Raw genomic sequence first — 24,539 nt, forward strand, 5'->3', positions numbered from 1 at the left:
AGTTCTGGCGCACAGGGTCTGTTATGGCTACATATGGCATCTTCCTGAACCTGGGATCAAATCTATGTCCCCTGCATTGCCAGGGGGACTCTTACCCGCTGTACCTCCGGGGAAGTCCAAAGATATTATTCTTTACCCACTAAATAATCTTGGTACCCTTGTTGAATGTCAGTTGGATCATAAATGTAACAGTTTATTTCTGAAGTCTCACTTTTATACTGTTTTATACTATATCTTTATGTCAGGACTACACTATTTTTGTTACTGTACCTTTCTAGTAAGTTTTAAAATCAGGAAGTGTGAGTCCTCCAAGTTTGTTCTTCTTTTTCAAGATTGTTTTGGCTATTTAGCTTACTGTGGTTCTTTATGAACTTGAGGATGGCTTCTCCAGTTCTGAAAAAGAGGCCTTGGAATTTTGATAGGGATTGCATTGAAATGGCACCCCACTCCAATACCCTTGCCTGGAAAATCCCATAGGCGGAGGAGCCTGGTGGGCTGCAGTCCATGGGGTGGCTAAGAGTCAGACACGACTGAGCGATGTCACTTTCACTTTTCACTTTCATGCATTGGAGAAGGAAATGGCAACCCACTCCTGTGTTCTTGTGTGGAAAATCCCAGGGACGGGGGAGCCTGGTGGGCTGCCGTCTATGGGGTCGCACAGAGTCGGACACAACTGAAGCAAGTTAGCAGCAGCAGTATCAACTGAGTATACGTGTTTGATACTTTTGGATCTTCTACATCCTTATTTAATTTTTGTCAAATTCTATCAGAAGATGATAGTGGTTTTGTCTGTTTCTCTCAATTCTATCATCTCATATTATAGTATTTGAATGTATAATCTTCCCAGTGTATTGACTCATACCATTATGAAATGTTTTTCTCTGTCTCTAGTACTGTTGCTTGTCTTGAAACATACTGTAATCTGAGTTTAATATAGTGACTTAAGCATCCTTTTTAAAAATAGAAACAAAAAATATTTGTATTGGAGTATAGCTGATTAACAATGGTGTGATAGTTTCAGGTAGAGAGCAAAGGGACTCAGCCATACATATACATGTATCCATTCTCCCCCAAACTCCCCTCCCATCCAGGCTGCCACATAACACTGAGCAAAATTCCCTGTGCTGTACAGTAAGACCTTGTTGGTTATCCATTTTAAATATAGCAGTCAATACCAAATTTGATTGTAAAAGTGTAAGTGCATTCTTTTGATTAGCACTTAAATAATAGGTCTTATTCCATTCTCTTATATGCACCATTTATACTTAAAGTGTGTCATTCAAATTCAGTATATAATTGATATTTGCTGATTTATTCAGCCTGATTGTTTAGTCCTCTTATCTTTAAATATCAGTTGACATTGTTAGATGTATATTTATCTGTTACTTCCTGATACCTCCAGGAAAAATTAAGTAATCACATGTGTATTATGTCTATAATGTTTCAAAAATCAAGAAATATTACAGAAAATTTAGAAGATTCTTGGCTTATAACTGATTCAGGAATTCTGTGCTTGTCTGGTTTCCAGACAAAATGGGCTCTCTTTAAGATCTCCACAGATCTCTGTTCTTTTAGAAGTAGCCCAATCAGAAGAGCAGAACTTGAGAGCCCTTGAACCTAATGAAATTAACTCTCCACATTCTTCCATATCAATGGATTAATTGTTTGTTCTTCACCCCAAACCAGATCAGATTACGTTTAGAGAAATTCACAACTGATACAAATAGCTTTGGGTAGAAAACTAAATCAGGCTAGTCTTATTGGCATTTTTTCCAGCTTTATTAAAGTATAATTGACAAATAAAATGTGTATTGACATTTTAATTTGCATTAGAAATATGAGAAAAATTAAAGAATGAAATCAGTGCTAATGTGAATGTGTAGGAAAGGATAAACTGAAACATATGTGATGATAGCAGCTCAGTAAGTAAATTGAATGAGCTCCCGAAACATGCTTTAACCAAAGTGAGTCTCAAAAACAATGTTAATTGCAAAATAAGCTGCATGAAGTTATGTAAATGAGTGCGTGAAAGTTGCTCAGTCATGTCTGACTCTTTGCAACCCCATGGACTATACAGTTGATGGAATTCTCCAGGCCAGAATACTGCAGTGGATAGCCTTTCCCTTCTCCCAACCCAGGGATCTAACCTAAGTGCAGATTCACCAGCTGAGCCACCGGAAAGCCCATGACATTTATGTAGAGTAACCATAAATGTGCGTTTTTAAAATTCTCAGCGAGTCTATAGTAGATTACATAGATGATTGATAATAGGTTACACACACACAGACTCTAGAAGTTTAAAAACATTTATGGGAATGATATACACCAACTATAAGATAATGATGCTTTTTCTATGGCATGTAGAGCAAAGGAATGTTGGAGTGAGCCTTTAACTATTTCAACAGTATTTGGTTTTGTAACAGAGAGAAAAATCTGAAACAAATATGACCAAAAAATTTAAATCTACTAAATCTAATTTAGTGGGGAAATTGGTATATATCTTTTGTTATGTATACTATATGTTTGAAATGTAAAGGTTTTTTTTTTTCAGGTAAATATAAAGCAAAGAAAAATCAGTTTTCAGATGATTACTGATGGGGAGAATCGTTACTCATTACACTCTGATATTTCTGACAGGGAAGAAAAGATTTGTATTACAAGTAAAATTAATTATTTTTCCCTCAATCCTTATTCTAGATGCCAGCCTGTTACTGTGCTCCAGGCCACTACCACTCTAATCAACCTCAGTATCGCCCAGTCCCTTCGGTCCATTACAATTCACATCTAAACCAACCACTGCCACAGCCTGCACAGCAGACAGGTGAGTAGAATTCATGAAGTTAGGAATTCTTAGCTTTGAGAATTGGTGTTTTTTTCATCCTGGTTTATTTCCGTCTTACTGTTAAGGTACTGCCAAGGTACTGCCACACTCAGTCAGTCAGGGATTTCAGATAGGTGAATACAGGTGAATATGCAAACCAGTGAGAGGAAAAGAGTAGGCAGATCTTAGATGAAAAGAGTGGGCACCATCCAGAGAATACCACACTGTCAGGTTTCCATGCTAAAGACTTGGGAGCCATAATGAGAAGACTGCACCAGGTGAGCAGCTTCGCAGTGCTGACTGCCCCTGTAGCTGCAGCCTTCACTGCATCAAGACCTACAGACAAGGCAAGTTAAGATGTCTGCTGAACAGGTAACCCAAAACAAGGCCCCAGATGACCTAACGTTGGTTGAGAGCTCTAGCCTAGTGAAGCTATTTTGGTGTCTTCGTCTCTGTAGGGATGCCTTGAAAGGACTGATGTTCTTACACATCTTTTTTGTGTCTTGTTTTTCAGTTTTCTGGTTGTGTAGCGAAAGGTATATTTAAACCGAATCCAATGTAATCCTAAACATATCAAATGTATTAAAACTGAAAAGATTGTTTTTCTTTTGCGCCTTTCAAATTTTCTCTAAGCCTTCCATGAAAACAACTATGATCTCAGTGTAAAAGCTATCTTACTAATTTTGCTGAATTGATTTCTCTCTGTGCTTCCCACCTAGATGTGTACTTCTGCCCCAGATGTTTAATAAGGTATTCTTTTCAGCCTTTCATGTAACTCTAGGTATTGAAAGAGAATTTTTATTGGTTTCTTTGAAGCCTTTTTAGCTGCTTGTCAGCATTTGAAGGTGCTCAGACTATGTCAGCATGATTGCTGAGGCCACATAACCCTACATCTATAGTGTACAGTTTCTTGCTCTTGATAATGTATGTGGCCTTTCATGGGTTCCACAATTTCAGGAGAAAGACATCTGCCCTGCGTGGTCTGATGAGAGAAGTGTTCTTGCCTCTCCTCACTTGTGCAGTCCTCACTCATCATCAGCTTTACCAGATAAGACTCTTACTTATCACCTCAGCAGGGAAACTTCCAGGGCCTCAATCTGTTGCTCTCAGGAGCTGTCTTGTACTTAATGTGTAGGTTTTCCCCGTTTTTGTGTTACTGGCCTTGTATTGTATGTGTGACAAACGTTCTTCCAAAGCATGTTGAGTACATACAGTGGTCATTTTGGCCAACTTAGAATTTGTCCTCTGTCTCAAAATTGACTCCCTTTAATTTCAGGGTTTCCTGAGGTTTAGTAAATACATTCCACTTCAGCTGGTATATGCTCTAATTTTGAAAGGCATCAGAAGCTCTCCCTTATACCTGGAGACATTGGTCATGACAGTGCTCACTAACTAAATACACTGTTGTTTTATTCTAATAGAAATTGTTTCCTAAGTTTCCTGGACCTCCTTGACTGACTTTTCATATCATAATTATAATAGTTTTTTTATTTTTTATATCCATAATTATAATAGTTTTTTAAAAAAACATTTTTATTGTTTTATTATTGTTTTAACTTTTATTTATTTGTTTTTATTATATTATTTATAATACAGGTTATATTTGTTATTTTTATTATTTTTTATTATTTAACTTATTACATTTTAATGTTTAATTATTTTATTATTTTATAAAACAAATTATAATACAGATTACAGCTAATGTTATGATAGTAAAAAGAAATTGGCCTTTTCTTTCCCCATTCAAATACCTTGCATGTGACTAATTAACTTATTAGTTCATTAGTATACCCAGTTAATAAAGCAGGCAAAGAAACTTTGTTTTGTATTTGTGTGAGCTTCTCAGTTTTGTTCTTTTTCATGGCTAAATCTTATTCTTCTCCATTGTCAAAGTGCCTGCAAGATTAAAACTTTAAATCACAGTTTGGACCACGGTGTTCATTCAAATGCTTCTCTACTAAAAATATTCCCACTTACTGGAAAATGACTATAAATGCCACACCTCCCAATTCAGGGCCAGAATATCTACATAACAGATAACGTGTTCATTATCAGTGATATTTTAATTGTTGGGTTTTTCTTAATGCTGGTGGTTGTGGTGAGAAGGAAAGAAACAATAAGTCAGATTGCATCTGGACAGTACAGGCACAGAAAAGTGTATGTGTCTGAATGAGTTTGCCATTGTGTTTGACTCTTAAAGAGTCAGTCACAATATTAATATAACACTTTATAACTAGAGTTGGTTCCTCCAGTTACTTTATGTAATACTATCTTCTCAACTCAAACTTAAGGTTCATGTCATTCAGTTTGAAGAACAGAAGAGAAATAAATCCTCAAAGCACCCTTACCTGAAAGGGAAAAAAATATTGTTATGCTAATAAGTAGGAAAGAAAATTTCAGTCATGCCAGTGCCACTTACTTCGTTGGTCATTATATTGAACCTTTGTATGGAATTTGTAGGAGTTGAATGATTAATATGTATAATCTAAAGACTTTTGTGATTAGCCAATGATTATTTTTTATGTCTAAGCTTACAGAAAAAAATGCGCATTTGGGACTTCCCTGGTGGTCCAGTGGTTAAGAATCTGCCTTGCAATGCATGGAACATGGGTTCAAATCCTGGTCGGGATGCTAAGATCCCATATGCTGCAAAGCAGCTAAGCCCAAGCACTGCAGCTAGAGTCTGTGCACCACAACCAAGAGACCGTGTGCCACAACTAAGCCCCAATGTATTCAAATAAAGACATTTAAAAAACAAAAAAATACGCATTTATGTTTGTATGTCTCCTAACAGAAAAGCAAAATGCACTGGGAAATGGACACAGTAGCTTTTTGGTTCTGATTTTCTTTTTACAGATTTAAAGCAATTTATTTCTCAGTAATTTACATTTTTGTATGTAAACATTATACTTTCTGGTTTTCTTTTTTTTTCCTTATATTTTTCTGTATTCCACCATCCCCATCTGATTAAAATTAGAAGTGATTTGTTACATCCTCTAGATAGACTTGGGACAATTTATTGCCACTGAGGCACAAATAAATAATTTTTGAATGTTTGTATATGAATATGAAGAAAATTTTGCTCTAAATTAACAAACCCAGTTGAATCAGATATTCTCAGATCAATAGGGTATGAGCAATATAAACATAAGATATTCTATTATTTTCCCTTTTGAGGGCAGGAAGGAAGTTGGGGAAATATCTCAAGGATTGGTCTTCCATCCACATGCCAGAGGACTGTATAGTTACTGATCTCCTTGACAATAAACCCATCTATTTTGGGAACTGAATTGAAATCAGTACTAACATTACTGCTGGGGAATGAACGTACAAATCTTCTGTTAAGAATGTGAAACTACTATGGTCATTAAAACAAGGTTGAAAGGTTGAGTCAACCCCTGTCAACAGAAGCAGAAGAAATCCTGGCTACATAAGGCCTGTTGGACAATGTATTGTATAAAATGAAAGAAAACAAAATAGGAGTCAAATCCTAATAGCCATTATTTGTATTTAACTGGTATTAGGTATATCATTTAAAGCCTCTAGGTTTCAATTTACTCACTTGCAGAGTAAGGGAGTTTTGCTGATATGTCTGTTGAAGCCTCTGTGTACCCTACAATTCCATGATTCTGTGTGTCTGTCTTAGATAAGTCATTTCTAGTTCAGAAAGATAGAATATTGGAAGATTGGTTTGCAATAGCTTAGTGCCTACTGCTGTAACAGAGCCATACAAGCAAAGATTTTAAAAGATGTGGTTACTTGCCAGCTGCAATAGTAAGAATTTATCTTAACCCTTTACCATAAAATGTACAGCTTGAATACTATGAAGTATATGATAAAGAAACTTCCTGCAGGTAGTAATTACAGCAAAGATTTTAGGTTTATGAGGCCTGGCTGTTCTCTCTTTAGCTGCTTTCATTCTTAGGACTCTTTTGAAAAGTTTGCAGCTTCACCATATATGTTTAATATTTTGCAATAATTGGCCTTGTTCTTGAGCTGTTGGATTCGGGGCCGTAGCACTGTCTGAGAGGTTTACATTTCTCACAGTGAACCGGTCTCTTTTTCAGCTGCTTCCTGGCTTCTTTTTACTCAGGTTTCCACTGCTTTCTTTCCTTTTCTTTTTTCCCTTCTTCTTTCTTTTAATGCTATATTAATGTTAACATTTGCTTATATTTTCCATTAATTGTAATGCCTTTTAATCATGCTTCGTACTCAGAAATAGGGATTTGAATTTAAATGACAACCTTGGCTTAATATAATTTACCTTTTAAAAATTCATGAAAGCTGTTGCTTTAATTTATTTTCCAAAGAAGAATTGAATGGCAGATTGCTTTTGATTGGAGCTTTTCTTAAAAGTTTAATGTCCTAAGCATGCCAGATTCATTAGCGAAAGTCAAATACATCTTTTCCCCTATTACTAAATAGCTTTTTAGGAATATTATTATGCATGCCATTAAATGGACTTAGACACATAAAAGCATTTGAAGGTATTTGAAGGGATATAATTTAATTTTTTTTTCCAAACTGTGATATTGTATGCATGTGGGAAGCAAAAATGACTCCATAAGGCTAAATATCATTTTAGTTTTGCAACCTCTGGTGAATTCAAAGATTATCAATGCATTATACCTGTAATCTTAGCTTTCCAAGCAGCAGACTACAGTAGGGTCCTGTTGACCACAACCACAGGAGAAACATTTGTTAAGATGCCCAAGAATAATGGCAGCTTTTCAGGGCACAAATTTAAAAGTAACCAGGATATGAAAGACAGGCAAGGAAGAAAGGATCCTATTGGATAAGCAGAGGAGGGGTGATGCTTATAACAGATAAGTTACGTCAAATAGGGACTCTAGCTACAAAGTCATTTACTGACAACTATTGACTTGAGTAATAGGAATTTTGTGTTTATATTACTGGGTGGTAGTCCTGGCTACCCTTGTTTTATCATTGATTCTGTAAGCATTTCTTAGTATTGCGTGACCAGCACAGACTCAAACATTGTATGTTACCTACAAATCCACATATTTCCCTTTTCCCTTCTTCATTAACCTGCCGCCACTGGAGCCAAACGTATCTGGTAAGTACCCATAGATTTCCTCGAGTTGTATACCCTCTTCCATAGGACTGTCATTTAAATAGCTTTGACCTATAACCTGTATGAACCTGTTTTTATTAGATTAATATTTCATGTTTGTAATTTTGTTAATTTAAGGCAAAAGAGTAGGAGAGCAGAGGGTGATAGATAAAGAACAGCGATTGTGTGCTGGTGTTAGGTTAATGTGTATTCTTCCACATTCACCTAACAGACTTATCCTTAGTTGAATTTGCCTGCTCACTAAAATAATGCCACAGACATAATACAGATCAGATTACAAACTTGAGATTCTGGTGATTTGGAAATGGTTTTCATAAATTATCTTGTAGATACCTGGTTACAATTAAATTTAGAGTTGGCAAAATGGCTCACCCAGGAAAGAAAAAAATCTACCCTGACAGCAGTGCTTCTGCTGTGCAAATTCAGTCTTCAAAAAATTTAAAATACCGTTAAATGAAATAACCTTATATTTATGACTATTCTGACTAAGCACTTCTTCAGTTTCTTATCTTTCTGATTATGTCTAATCCGTATTATTAAGATTGCTTTCCTTTAGCACAAATGATAGTTCAGGTCACCTATATATAATAAAACTAGCCTGTTAAAGCCTGTGCAATACTTTTCTGCTGAGCACTGTGTTTCCTTCTTGCTCTTTTCCCTGCTGAAGTGAAAGAGAGTTAAAAATAGAATATTCTTTGGAGCCCCCCCGGGGAAGTGCCTGAGCCATCAATTTGTATTGTCCTAGTTCTCTCAGCTTGCAGAATTGATTGTGGTTTCCTCTGAAAGTGCTGGAAGAAATGGGATAATATTGCAGAACTGCAATCTTTTAACAAAGGAGAATGTCAGTGTTAAATAACACTTATACTGAAATCTGGGTGTTTTATTCTGTTGATATCACATATAGTGGCATTGCTTGCTTTACAAAATAGATGCTTTCCTACAATTCAGAAATTTCTACAAGAGATATTCTGTTTTCCTCATACACCCCAGTTTAAATCCAGATTTGTCACAGGAAGGATTTTTTTAAATTAGATGTACTGAAACACTTTATTGACAAAAGAATAATTTAGGTAGTAGCCAAATTAGGGATGTGTTGAGCCTCAGAATACTGGAAATACTCTTGTAGTATTTTTAAAACATAGCAATACTTTTCATTCTTGAGAGTCTACTTTACCCTTCCTAATCTTCACCCTTCTCCCTCTTTTCCAGATCATTGGATTTTTTTTTCCTCATATTTGACAGTCTTCAAACTATACTTTTGAACATATCAGAGCTATGTCCCTCCCCTCCTTTGGCCTGAATTAGATAATGAATTTGAACCACAGTGCCACTTCTCTAATAAATGCCACTCTGTAACAGTGATGCTGTGAAACCTGAATGTTTAAACACAGGTTTAAAACAACTCTTCTTTAAGATGTAAATTTTATTAAGCAGGTGTGAATAAAGTGAGGCATGTCTGTTATTACATGGTTCTTCATGTTGCTAACACACTATTATGGTTTTGTCTTGCATAAACAATACTAAGGTTCTTACCTTTAATAGTAGAATGATGGGTGTTTCTTTCTTCCTTGTTTTAGTGCTTTCTGACTGAATATTTCTAATTTTACTTGTGATTATAGTACACTTTAACCAACATATATCCCATGGTCTTATGTCATTTGAAAAAGTCCAATAATCTTTTTGCAGCATTTAATATCATGTTCTTTAGAGAGTATACTCTAAAATTGCATACTTTTTAACTAGTTACTAGACTGTTTAAGTATTGGAATGAACAGTCAAACACCTTATCATGACTTCTGGAAAAAATCATTCAGGCACCTTTCTTAATGTTATAGAATTTCCTTCCTAGGATACCAGCCATGCAACGTACTGAATGCTAAAATGCTTTTTTCTTATTCTTCTTTTTAAGCTAGAAAGACTTCTAAGGTCCTGGTAGCTTTCTGTTCACTATGGTTCACACCTGGTGGATTTCCCCTCCTCTAATATAAAAGTAATGTAAAACTTATTCAGTATGTAGAAAAGAGCCATTCCTTCACAGGAACTTCAAGCTTTCACCCCTGTTACAGGACATGCCCCCTTATATACATGGTGTCCAGGTTAAAGTTGGCATTGCCCCACTGAGTAAAGGCTCACTTCTTAGCACAGGAACTCAACATTGTGGAGAGAGGAGCCAAATTTATGAAAATTCTGCTAGAGAAATCTGTGTATTCATCTGGAAAGTGGCAGTAGAGTATACATCTTGAGCAAAGGCAGCCTTTGAAGCAAAATAGCAAGGCTAAAATCCAGAGAAACATTGGAGATTGACATAAAATGCTGAGAAGCACAGACCAGGGGACATAGAAGCTGAAATATGACCCCATTGGAGCCTCTTTTTCCCCTTCCCAGTTGCTTTATGTCCATGTGAAATCATATTATACTGAGGCAAAGAAGTGTAACCTTGCAGTTAGAGGGCACAACCCATGCATCTTGGGAGTAGTGGGCAAAACAAGTGAAGGAGAGAGGGGACATTATGGACTGATTGAATAAACTCTGTGACCTTTAGTCTTGTTCTTTTACCTACAATCTAGACTAACTGCTTAATAGCCTTTCATTGTGATTCCTGTTTTGGATAACACTTAATACTCACAAATATTGACCATTTACAGTAATTATTTGTTTTCCTATGATTAAATTGCTGTTGAGACTCAGGTATGTGAAACAGTGGTAAAAATCTTCATTAGCCAAACAGTGGTCAGACAGTGGAAGGTCAGGCATTTCATGTTCTGCTGGAGCGGTATTACTGTAATACTCTGTGTCAACATCTGTCCCTGAGAAAAGTAAAGATTAGCATCAGGCTACTATGTGCAAATCCAGCTACAGCACCTAACAGCTGTTAACCTTACGCAAAGTGTGAGCTTCTCTATGCTTTTGTCTTTTCATCTGAAAAATGGGGATAGTAAGAAATAGATTGAAGGCAGAAGAAGGGGACGACAGAGGATGAGATGGTTGGATGGCATCACCAGTTCTATGGACATGAGTTTGATTAAGCTCTGGGAGTTGGTGATGGACAAGGAACCGTGGCATGCTGCAGTCCATGGGGTCGCAAAGAGTCAGACACAACTGAGCAATGAACTGAACTGAAGATTTCATAAGATTGAAGATTGGGAGCATGGAAAAAGTTCACACATGAACGTGCTTAGAGTAGTACCTAAAACCTAATAAATGTCATGTAAATATTAGCTACTAGTTGTACCTTGTGCTATCAAATAAATGATAATTATTTAGTATTCTAAATGAAAACACATGGGTGTTTGGGCTTCGTTTGTGTTTGGGCTGGATTCCACAATGGAAACTAAAAGCTGATTATTGTTCTGAAATACTTAGTCTTTTTGTCTTGTTCACTTCTTGATACATGCCTTCTTCCTAAAAGGCAATGGAGAGTTCAGAGTCTTTTTCTCATCCTTTGATTATTAACTTGCTGCTGCTGCTACTGCTAAGTCGCTTCAGTCATGTCCGACTCTGTGCGACCCCAGAGACGGCAGCTCACCAGGCTCCCCCGTCCCTGGGATTCTCCAGGCAAGAACACTGGAGTGGGGTGCCATTTCCTTCTCCAGTGCATGAAAGTAAAAAGTGAAAGTGAAGTCACTCAGTTGTGTCCGACTTATTAACTTGAGGTAGGTCTAAATATGTTCTAAGAAAATTTCCTTAAATACTTCCTTCCCACATAGCTTTGTAAAATCCCTGTTGTTTAGCTGTGGAAACATGACTTTGGAAAAGGTTTTGAAACAATGTGTCGTATGGCCCATTTCTATAAATAATGGAAGTGGGAATGTATGTTGCTGTCTATGCAGAAAAAACAAGGCTAGCCGTAAATACAACATGTAAATAATATTATCTGCAAGTTATTGTTTTACAAAAATGGTTTTTCCACCCTGGTTTTTTCCCTTTGTTGTATTTTCCAAATTTTCCTTGATGAAAACCTATTTTTTAGTCAAATAAACCTTTTTCAAGGGTATTTTTAATGTCCCTTCATTCCCCCCAGCATTGTTAAATTAAACCTTCATTTCAAGCTTTACATATTAGATATGAGCTAGAACAGTTCTGTTTTTCCTTATCAGGTACACACTGAGGTGGCTATGCGTTTTTTAAGGGAAGACTTAATGAGTAATTCATGAATTCTGGACTGAGGTTAATTTCTGTTTATGGGATCAAGTTTTATTTTAATGAGAATGCAAATATGTTTAACCTTACTATAGACATGTTACCGTAAAACTTAAGTACAACTTTTGCTGTCAAAAGCCATTCACTAAACGTGAACAGTGAACCTGTCAGCACATAGGGAGCTCCTGGTTTTGTATAGAAACATCAGTTCAGTCGCTCAGTTGTGTCCGACTCTTTGCCACCCCATGGACTGCAGCACACCAGGCCTCCCTGTCCATCACCAACTCCTGGAGTTTACTCACACTCATGTCCAGTGAGTTGGCGATGCCATCCAACCATCTCCTCCTCTGTCATCTCCTTCTGCCTTCAATCTTTCCCAGCATTGGGGTCTTTTCAAATGAGTCAGTTCTTTGCATCAGGTGGCCAAAGTATTGGAATATAGAAACATATATTATTTTGATTCTATTCTGTTAGGAATATATTTTTCCTCACTATTTATTTGTAAATGTAAATGAGTGGCCACTTCCTTGGCTTATTTGCTTAATAGTTGGTATGGATATTTGGATTTTTTTTTTTCCCTTTAACAGGGTGGGTAACCCTACCCTTAGAAAGCACACTATTTCAGTATTGTTGTTTTTAAGGTATACACAAGCCATGAGAGAGCAGTTAATAGGAACAATTTTATATTACCTGTCGAGTTTTAAGAAATATGGATTAAGGCAATAAACAAAATTATGGGAAGATTAATAGGAGAGCTTCTTGGGAAAATATTTTCTTTTTAAGTGGTTGGCATTCTTGTTTTCAATAGTTCCTCTGTTAATTAAGAACATGTTCCCAGTTTATTTATGCTACCTCTGAATGAAGTAGTAATATTAGTTATTTTTCTACTTTCACAGTCTTTAAAATCTGGAACTTCTTAATGATTCTCACTGCTCTTCTACTTGTAAAATCTTTGATTCTCTACCAATATTCTACCTTCATCTTCCACTTTTCACTCCATATGCAATGTTTAAATTAAGCCACTCCTTACTATTCTCTGTTCCTCAAACATGTTACTCATTTTTTTACTTTTTCCAGACCTTTTCTTTAAGTCCAGGCTCAAATGTTAGTACCTCTGTTGATATCAGCCAGGATTAATTTCTCCCTCTTAATTTCATAATACCCTACGTATTCTGCCATTCTGATATGGTGTCAGGGCTGAGAATGCCCAATTTCAAATATAGGGACTGTGTTTTACTTACCTTTTATCACCCTCCAGGCACATCTTGAGCACACAGAATCCTTATACTACCCTCTGTAACAAATGAGGTGCTGGAATCAGATGTTTTGGATTTTATGTTGTCACATTTTCAAAATGTGATGTTTGTGTGCAGATAAATATATCCATTCGTAGGCATGAATATTAGTGGAGATAAGGTTGCATTAAAGAATAAAAATACACTGGAAATTTATTAATGCAAATTCCAAGCCCCCCTACATTAGACCACTGTGTCATGGTATCTGGAGCTACTGATTGAAGCTTTCTGTATCAGATTTTTTTTTCGTAAGAGGGAATTGCAGGCAGGAAGCAAATAGTGAATCTCCAAATACTGACGTATTTAGATAAAGGAAATCAGAACCACATTTGCACATAAATTGGCTTTTTTTCCCAAAGTTTTCTTTTGAGGCAACCTATAACTCTGAATATATTTTGAATAAAATACAAAAACGTAATGAAAAACATTTGAGTTTCTTAGGAGACGTGACAATTTAAGTCAAATTATGTTACAGTGAATTCTGCTAGGTGTTCAGATTTTTCTTTTTAATTTAGTGGACTGTGATTCTGACAAGTCCATTGTAAGAAGTTACTTTCCCAGTGTATAAAGAGCTATGCCTAAATTATGACACTGCAGTAGATGCTGTGTGGGTGTTCAGAGGTGACATTTCCATGACAAGAAGGGGTCTTCACATCCCTTTTCCATTCCTGCCCTTTATTTTCCTAGGAGTGGAAATGGGTCTGTGTATGTTTTGATGGTATTTGGACTTGGAGAGTATGAATTTGAAATGATTGTCATTTCATAGACTGAAAGTAGAGTTGGATGTCAAGTATTAGACTAAGGAGCAAGAAAGTTTATTTGTCTGCAAATTTGAATATTAATAGGAATTTCACAGGGAGAGATGTTTAGGAAATAGCATGTTTATAGTCACTTTATTACCTATAAAGACCATGATATACATTTTTTGGGAAAGGTTTGAAACATGGCAATAAAGCACTGTTGCCGTAGAAATAGCACCATTTTATAAAACCCTTCATTATTAAAGGATTGATTGTATCTGTATTTTTACTTGTTGTTAATATGTTGCTTAGTTACCAAATATGTTTTGTATCATGTCTTTAGAAAAGGGTGATGCTAAATTTATTCAATTATTTTAGTCATTGAGAAGAATCATTAAGACTTCAGGCAAGTACACTGATATCATTGTCAAAATCAAAACCTGAGATGGGATCTTTGCCATTCCTGTTTTAGGAATTAATGAGGATAGAAATAAAAACTGGTATTTATAAGATAGCAAAATAGATCTGTAGTATTAGAGAAATCATTTAGCTTACCTTCAGTTGTAGAAGTTTGTACAGGCAATGCCATCATTTGGTTTATCTTTGTAAAACCTTTTTAGATTCCCTGGCTGGAGGTTGGTTGTTTTCTTTAATCTGATTTCTTTTTTTTTATAAAGAAAAAAGAAGTTGTGGTAGTTTCTAGTAATTTATATATGTCTTGAGCTAATTAATTTACTTAAGGAAATCCTTTTAGGGTCAAGAAACACATGAAATTCATATTCATTACTCAGACCTTATTGTGGAGTCATTTAAATAACTAATAAATTCACTTAATAAAAGTATATTTATACTCTTAACTTATCAGCAGTGTCTCAAGCTTAGGAAGAACTGTCCCTTTGGTGTTTGGTTTATGAATTTCAGGCAGATTGCTTAACCTCTCTAATGATCAGTTTCTTTGTTAAGTAACCTTAATAATAAGGAGATAATCTTAAATGTTGCTAGATAATACCATTTTTCCTTGTGCCCTGGAGACATTCCTAATATAAGGATTCATATCTTAGTCTGAATTTTCAAACATACAGCTTTTCTATAAAAGTCATCCCACCTTCCATTATTTCCAGTCTCCAAAAGGATTAGTTCTGCCAATACCACCTCAAAACTCTCCATTTTTTAACCAGAGGTCCTGCATTTTGCTTTTACACTGGGCCCCACAAATTATGTAGACAGACGTGGTCCACAGAAAATTATTTTTAATATCAAATTGTAATATATGCCAAATAGTAATTGTCTGTGTAAACCAAGTCTTTGGCCCTATAAATTTCCTCAAGTGCAAAGGAAATCTTTGAATACAAATTTTATTTGAATGTTTTGGGTAGGGAAGTGCTGACTGACTTGGGTTACCTACATAGTAAACCTTTTAAATGTTGGCTTTTGAGATTTGCTGTTTAAACAAATTCTGTCATTTTAGAACTTGCTTAAAATACAAAAACATACTGCTAGTGAAATAAATTCAAAGCAGAATTTAACTCACTGTGCCATTACAGGTTATCAAGTTATGCCCAACCAGCAGCAAAACTACCAAGGGATAGTTGGAGTTCAGCAACCCCAGAGCCAGAGCCTCGTTGGTGGCCAGCCCAACGGCATTGGAAATCAGATTCAAGGAGTGGTCATCCCCTATCCTTCAGTGCCATCGTATCAGGTACGTGGCCACTCTACCTGCACTGGCTAGGGGTGATTTTCAATAAATAAAATGTGGGCTACTTTCTTCTCTGTTTAATGTGGGGAAAGGCTTCTGTAATACGTAACTTTATAGTCTTAAAAGAGTTTTATTAATTGTTGCAATTTTGTTCTATCCTCATTTTATTGCATTATTCATTCACTTCATTAATTTTTTGAAAAATATCTGAACCATATTAATGTTGTGCAGTAAATTTTTCTGGCCCTGTTTGTGTTTCCAACTACCTACATACATGAGCAAATATCTTATTCTATTCTTCAGCTCCTTACAAAGTCTCTTGAGAGAGTGGAACAGGAGGGAAAAGTAAAGGTATATGTAGGTGTATGAAACAGAGTAGATTATAAATTAGTGTTTATTGAATAAAGAATGTACAATTTCCCAATCTGGAATTGATATCCCCCCCACACTCAATGAAGAAAAGAAATAGTATGTCTTGTATTAAAAATGTCATGCATTTTAATTCATAATTCTCAAGTAGAAATACCTACTGTCTCATTAATATGTTAGATTTCTTTAGCCCATACTGTGTCACATTTTCAGACATTTATGTTATCTTCCTTTACCTTTCTGGAATGACTTCCCTGGTGGCTCAGACGATAAAGCGTCTGCCTACAGTGAGGGAGACCTGGGTTCAATCCCTGGGTCGGGAAGATCCCCTGGAGAAGGAAATGGCAACCCACTCCAGTATTCCTGCCTGGAAAATCCCATGGACTGAGGAGCCTGGTAGACTATAGTCCATGGGGTCGCAAAGAGTCGAACACAACTGAGTGACTTCACTTCACCTCTCTGGAATAACCTGCGAGTGAGTTTGTTTTCTTAGCCTCACGGTTTCCTATAGTTGAGTCTACTGTTAAGAAATCCAGAGGCTATTTTATTCAGTCCCACAACGTAAAAATAATCAAGTTGGGAAGGTAAATGTACATGTATTTCATCTAAGGACAAGTCAACAAATTGGTTATAATCTACAGACCAGTAACTGAAGGAATTATGAAACACAGCCATGAATAAGTTGGGGACTTAATACAGAAGAGAAAGATATAAACCTTTAATTAGCTGTTAAAAGAAAATTATGGGCGTAAATTAATTAAGATATTCTGAAAATAGGGCAGGATGTGAGCAAAGGAGGTAGCATATTCTGTAGCAAATTCCAGAAAATGAAAGTCGTAATTAAAATGTGAAATCGTCAAGGACTTTTTGAGCACTAAGAATATGTCTAGTTTTGAAACCCTTTGATAATAGAAAGCAACTAAGGAATAAAGGTACATTATGGGAACCGATTTTGCATCTTCTCTCACATCCTCCTTGCTTTTTACTATGGTTCTCCCTGCTTAAGGGGCTTCCCTCTTAGCTCAATTGGTAAAGAATCTGCCTGCAATACAGGAGACCTGGGTTCGATTCCTGGGTCGGGAAGATCTCCTGGAGAAAGAAATGGCAATCCACTCCAATATTCTTGCCTGGAAAATCCCATGGACAGAGGAGCCTGGTGGCTTCAGTCCATGGGGTCGCAAGAGTCGGACACAACTTGCGAGTAAACCACCACCATCCCTGCTTAAGTAGAGGCCCATGAGACTGCCCATCCCCCACTTCCTTTGTAGCTAGACATTAGACAGGATCACTACCAAGCCAAGAACTCTCCCTTCTCAAGACCCTGTTCATGCTACCTACCTCCTCTAGTCTGTCTAGCATCTATCAGATACCCAGGCACTATGTAAATAAGATCAACCTTGAAATATATAAGTTTAAAATAAATTATCTCCTTGTTATTATAGTTTTTAAAAATGGAGCTAGATACTGAAAGTGTTTCAGAGCTGAGACAGTTGTTATAACTTCTATAGCATACTTTTGTACAAGGTACATTTTCTCATGATATTTCATATAATCCTTACATTGGGTGAATGATTGTGAGAAATACTGCCCTGACAAGTGATGAATGATAGCCTGCTTTGTTTTTCCTACCACATTTGGTTAAAAAAGCTAGGTGGTGATAAACTCATCTAAATAATAAGCCAGAGGGAATTCCATGGCAGTTCAGTGACTAGGACTCCTTACTTTCACTGCCAAGAGCCTGGGTTTAACCCCTGATCCTGCAAGCCTCATGGCTCAGCTGAAAAAGTTAAAATAAATTTTTTTAAATAAAAAATAAGCCTGAAAAGTCATCTATTTAGTAGAGTGTTTTCTACAGCTGTACCTTCTCAAGTACCATTTCCTCTCTTTTGGTACTTCAGGTGTTTTCTTTACCAGTAGTTAAAAATTTAATCTGTAGCTTAAATCATCTAGATTGAGCTGTGTCATTTTTCTTAGATCTACCTAGCATATACACTAACTTAAATACAATAAAAAATAATGATAGAATGTTACACTGCCTCAGTAGACAAAAAGACTGAAATATATTTGGTCATATAAAATTGAGTAAATCAAACCAGCAACGATATCTTTGCCTTTGAGCCAAATTGAAAGTAATTCAGAGGTTACTGTGTATTTTGAAGGGACTGTAGGAAAAACCTAAAAGTTAATCATTAACTTATAAATCACAGAGCCCAGATACAGAGAATCATAAAGTGATTCTGGAGCCAGTGGGCATGGGTTCAAACCCTGACTTCTCGTCTCGGTAGCTGTACAACATTGAGCAAGGTTTTAACCCCTTCTATAAAACAGGGATGATAAAAATACCTTCTTAGGCTTGTTAGTAAGACTTGATGTAATAATATACATAAAGTTCTTGGAACAGAACTTGAACATGGTAGTAAGTATTCAATAATGTCAACCTTGACTATCATCAGCATTAACTACTGTTCCTGTCATTGACACTACTGTTGTTGACATCAGCATCAAACAGAAGCTTTTACTGACCAAAACCACTGTAATGTGGCACACTTGTAAATTATAAAACCCTTATGCCTTTGTGGGTTTTATTTTAGATAACTATGGAAACTGGAGAAATGAATCCATTGTGTTCATATGGTTTCTATGTAGATAATGTAGAAAACAGAATTGAAAGATCTGCTGTTCCTCAGATACCTTCTGTACTAGATCCTGGAAACAGAAATTATAATAGCCCTCCTGAGGTGAAAGAGACATCCCATTTGTGCAGATAATGAACTCTGGGGCCTCAGAAGAGTTAAGTCATTTGCCCAGTGTCACATGTACAGTAAAGTTGGATGGATGGATCATTTATCACATCTAGCTATCTTAAGCTCCGAACCCCATACTTCCTGATGCAGTGTATCTCACCAGGAGTCTTACCTGAGTTTTACTTAGCTCTGCCTGAGGTAAATGTTACTATTCTTTCCATGTCAAATGGTTATCTGTATTTGGAAACAGTTTCTTTTTTTAAATAACTTCTACTTTGGAACACAACTCCTAGCCTACTGTACTTTTGATAAATGCTGTTGCTGCTGCTGCTGCTAAGTCGCTTCAGTCATGTCCGACTCTGTGCGACCCCATAGACGGCAGCCCACCAGGCTCCCCCGTCCCTGGGATTCTCCAGGCAAGAACACTGGAGTGGGTTGCCATTTCTTTCTCCAGTGCATGAAAGTGAAAAGTGAAAATGAAGTCGCTTAGTCATGTCCGACCCTCAGCGACCCCATGGACTACAACCTACCAGGCTCCTCCATCCTGGGATTTTCCCAGCAAGAGTACTGGAGTGGGGTGCCATTGCCTCCTCTGTTGATAAATGCTAGCCAAAAACAATAACTGGCTTTAAAAATATAAAAATAAAGTAGTAATGCTGTAACTAAATTATCAAGACAGCCTATAGCAGTTCTAGCTTATTCCTAACTGCTCATATTTGAAAAGCTCAGGGAGACTGGAGACATTGACCTTGCAAGGTTTTGAAAAACCTTTTTCCCTTTAAATTGTCTTTGAAATTTTAGGTTTCACTGCCTCAAGGTTCTCAAGGAATTGCCCATCACACTTATCAACAGCCTGTTATGTTCCCTAATCAGTCTAATCAAGGATCTATGCCTGCAGCAGGAATGCCAGTTTACTATAGCGTCATTCCACCTGGCCAACAAAATAATTTAAGGTGAGTGAATAAAAAGCCTAATCTTATAGCTCCTCATTGTTTATCAGGATTATGGTCTGTTGCTAATTTTTTTAATATGGAATACTTCATGCATTTGCATGTCATCCTTACACAAGTTGCCATAACCTAGTAATGTTTTACACATTTGTAAGAAAGTCTGTCTCTCATTGCTCATTAGTAAACTCTAAGCTGTAGTCCTGAGCCAAACACTTGTGTTTTTACTAAAATATAACCAGATTATAAGGTTTCTATAAGAACACTAAGTGAGCCTTTGTTCTGAAAAATGTCTTCCTTAGCTCGAGTTGCTTAGCAATCCATTTTCTTTTGGAAGCCCCTTATGCAGAAAAGTAGAATTTGAATTATCTTTACTTTCAACTCAACCAATCAGTTATCACTGAGACAATTTTGTATTTGATTGTGTTGTTACGTGTACTATGAGGATTTAACATAGCCTGATTCAGATCATGTGTGTTGTCCCTTTCAGCAAGCCATGTACCAGTCACAGAAACTAGTTTTACAACTAATTGTAGTACTTCTTTCAGTCAGTGATGTAGACAAAAAAATAATCTCAAAAAAGTTAATAATTTCATTCCTGTAATCTGCGAAAGTGGCGAGCTAGTTGGATAATATCTTCAGACTGCTTCTATTTGAGTGTTAGGGGTTTTTTTCTTCCTATTTTACCTTTTATTTTCCCATTTTTATCTTGAAACTCAAAAGGAGAATATACTTTTGTCTTTGATCTGCAGTCTCAAAAGCTAGCATACAGAGAGGGGAACTTGAAGAGACTGTAACCTTTATTTTTCAGAACTTTGTTAAAAAGGTGCTTCACAGAATCTTTATGAAACATGAGAAAAGAAAATCTGCTTTTAAGTTTTGTCCTTTTTATCATCTACATAGTCTGTGTGTCCTCATCTTTGTAAACTAGTATTCCTCTAGTGTCCCCTTTGTCCTGTTTGTGGAACTGTCTTAGATTCATTTTATTTCTCCTAAATGACTCATTTTGCATTTTTGGGTTTTTGTTTGCCTCAGTCATCCTTTGAAATAATTGACAGTAACAAAGTCTCAATCTGAACCACATCTTTTAGTGAAATTTTACTTCCGTTATTAAAAGAAAAGTTGTTAACACAGCCTAGAGAAATAAAATGTAATACGAAAGTTATCTTTGGTGCTAAAACATTTCCTTTTCAGAGTATATATTTTCTCTCCATTGGATATAGCGGCTGTTTTTGTAAGCATGTGTTTATCAGAAGAATGAAGTAGTAAATTATATTGACAAAAATAATGTTAAATGGAAAGAATGCTTAGTTATTTCATTTCTTGTGAACTCACCAAAAATTAGTGATAATAATAACTAGTATTTTAGATTAATAGTTTTTAAATAGATACCTTTAAAGAACAGGGAGGAACGGTAATATCTCATGCAAAAATCTTTTCATTTTTCAGTCTCTCACTGAATTTCTATTGAGAAAAACATTTCTCATACATCTTGTATTTCGTCCATTAAAAGAGCATTTTCTGTATTTAACTTGTTTAGATCTTTCTGATTATACATATAATACATAGTCATTGTAGAAAATTTGAAAATATAAAAAATTTCAAGCTGTAAAAAAGGATGAAAAGGCAAATCAGCCACAACCTCACCATTCAAGAGATGATAGCTGTTAAATTCTGATGTCTTTATTCAGGTCATTTTTCAGTGAACACATAGTATGTGACCTCTGTTAAGAATCACACGTTCTAAACATTATATTTTCTATAATTTTGATTTAAAAATTAAACCACTTAAAAACACATGGAGTAAGGGAATTCCCTGGTGGTCTAGTGGTTAGGACTTGGTGCTTCCACTGATGTGACCCAGGTTTAATCCCTACTGGGGGAACTAAGATCCCACAAGCTGCTCAGAGCAGCCAAAAAAACCACACACTCATGAAATTGCCCTTCATGCAGAGCAGTTACTATTCACTGACCAAAGTGATCACTGTTCAGAGTTTGCCATTTATCTTTCTAACGCTTCTTCTACTTTTAAGCAGATACATGAAAAACTTTATGGTTTGAGGAGGGAGGTTTGGTGTTTCTGTTTTGAAGTAGATTAGGGATATTTTCACTTGTGTTTCAAAATTCATTTGTCACTGAATTTTTCTGTGTGTGTGGAATTATTTTTATGAATATTTTATTTGTCATCTTGCTTTTTTCTTTGAATTTGTTAGCCTTGAACATCTTTTTCCACAGAGTACCTGAATTTATCTGTATTTTAGACTCTTGATATTATCAAGTGTTTGTGATTTCTGAAATATGAAATTGATATGGTAAAGCTTATCTTTTTGAAAAAAAAAAATAGCCCAGTAGCAGTCATTAAGAAGGATTTGAATTGGGTGGAGACCACAAGGAGAAGTGTTGTAATTTAAGCACATTACATGACAGGTTGCTCAACTGTGGTGGTAGCAGTAGGAAGGGAAGAACTTTGAAAGAAGAAATGAATATTTGGTGATAATATAAATGAAAATTAAAGGAAAATTTGAGATACCTTGGTGGAAAATGTCCCACTTGGAACCGTAGAGAATCAGAGTTGGAAATTCGTGTCATTGTAATTTGGATTTGTTTACTTACAAGTACTTACTCGATCTAGGGTCAGCACACTATTTTGAAACAGACCAAGAGAGAAATATTGCAGACTTCAAAGGCTAAAGTATCAAATTATGGGTACTATTTAAGTATTTAACAAAAGAGAACATAAATTTCTAAAAAATTTTTATTGACAGAATTCAGAATGAGGTAATTGAGCACAAATTTTTTTCATACAGTCCTACTAATGAGAAGAATGGAATTACTTTAGGTGAGGGGCCGTTCTTACCTTGCAGGCCATTAGAGAGCCCCCTGGTCTTGGACTTTTGAATTATTTGTTAGATTTTTACAACTTTCTTCCTCCAGTAAATTTTAAGCTTTTTCAAATTGTTTCTCAAAATCCATCCTTTCTTCACAGCCCAAGAATTTGACTGGCTTGCCATTTTATTTGATATTTCTCGAGGCCATAGGTAACCTAGATAACAAGCGATCCCCTGAGATAGGCCAAGTTTAGGAAAGTTTTGTGTTAGAATTACCCCTTCTGGCATATTCTATATATTTTATTTTGTGAATAATTTCTCTGCCTTGAGAGTATGCTGATGTCTGTGTTTTACTAATTAATGTTAGGACAGTATCAGGCATGTTGATGAAAGGATGCTAAAAACCAACATCTTCTTGATTCCCATTTTCAGCCATGATAGAGTAGTAGGGACCAAATTTAAAATCTGCCTTAAAAACTAGAGGAACATGTGAAACAACAGTTTTCATTAGGCAGTCAGGGACAGTAAAACTTGAGAGAGGGAAAACAAACAGTCTTAACGATTACCCCAGCTTCCTGCCTGCAGAGAGTTTCAAGCCACACCTGAGTGCAGGGGAACCCAAGCAAGACCCTTAAGTTAACGAGATGGAATTCAAAGTCCAAGGAAGCCAACATGGCTTAGAGTTTACAGAGCAGGATACTGAAGAGAAGAGAGTTTCAAAGAGGTTGCTCTGGCCATCTAAGTGGGGCCCTTTTAAGTCTGAGTTGATTGCTGACTGGTGCATGTATGTACAAAACCTACCCAATGTCAGGGAAAGAACCCCTCAAAAGAAACAAGCAGAACAATCCCTGAACCTCACACAAGGAGAGGAATAGTTTATATTCCTACCAGCCCACATGTCCAAACCTTGTAATACAAGAGGCAGTGAGTAGAGGACTTAAAAGAATACTGTGTCAGTAGTAGAGGACAGTTAGCCTTAGATGAAAAGCTGCTCTGGTCCTGCCTTAAATAAGCAGGACCCAAAAAGATTAAATTGTCTCCATTTAACTGTGGCTCAGAACAAAGCTCAAAAATATTATTAAAAATTCAAGGATGTCCAGCACTCAACAAGGTTAGATTCATAATGGCTGGGATCCAGTCCAAAATTGTCAAGTATGCAAAGAAGTAAGAAACAAAGGCTAAAAATGGGGGAAGAAATCAGTCAGTTGAACCTGACTGAAACAACAGAGGAAACAGACTGGGAAAAAAATGAACAGAGTATCAGTACTTTTCGGCCTAATGCATGTGCAGTTGGCATCCTCAAGAGAGGAAAAGGGAGGACAAAAAATATACTTGAATAATCCTGAAATGTTTCAAAACTTATGAAGATTAGAAACCTGCAGGTCCAGAAATTTCAACAAACTTCAAGCAAAAGAAAATACAGAGGAAATTTCTTAAAACTTAAAGGGAAAATTATAAAAGTAGCCAGAGAAAAAATAACATTACATATAGAAGAACAAAGATAAGAATTTGGTAGATTTCTTGTTAGAAACAGTACTATTTCAGACATGCAAAAACTGAAAGAATTAATCACCAGCTCACTTGCACTGCAAGAAATTCTAAAGGAAGTCTTTGATACAGGAAGAAAATTATATCAGATGAAAGCTGGCTCCACAAAAGAATAAAAATGAAAAGTCAAGCACTGTACTGACTGGGAAATCATATATTTGAAAAAGTTCTTAGAGAGTATATCAAAAATCCTTAAATCTCAATAATCAAAAAAAAATTTTCAGAAACAATTTGTTTAAAATGTTAAACCTACCATATGGAGCACTACTACACAACAGTTAGAATTAATGGTGAGGGAAGGTGTGGAGACTTGGTA

General features: G+C 36.1%; 1 protein-coding gene across 9 annotated transcripts in view; it reads left to right on the top strand.

Annotated features, from left to right (window-relative positions):
- The window catches only part of R3HDM1 (R3H domain containing 1), a 162,788-nt gene that overhangs the window by 115,851 nt on the left and 22,398 nt on the right, over positions 1–24,539 (top strand). For all 9 annotated transcript variants that reach the window (XM_040228513.1, XM_040228506.1, XM_040228507.1 and 6 more), the window contains 3 exons: positions 2,698–2,821; positions 15,636–15,790; positions 19,702–19,853. In XM_040228513.1, the coding sequence (XP_040084447.1) occupies positions 2,698–2,821; positions 15,636–15,790; positions 19,702–19,853 (431 nt within the window). The remainder of the gene's footprint in view (positions 1–2,697; positions 2,822–15,635; positions 15,791–19,701; positions 19,854–24,539) is intronic.

The sequence above is a fragment of the Oryx dammah genome, unplaced genomic scaffold (assembly GCF_014754425.2).
Source record: "Oryx dammah isolate SB20612 unplaced genomic scaffold, SCBI_Odam_1.1 HiC_scaffold_27, whole genome shotgun sequence".
NCBI lineage: Eukaryota > Metazoa > Chordata > Mammalia > Artiodactyla > Bovidae > Oryx > Oryx dammah.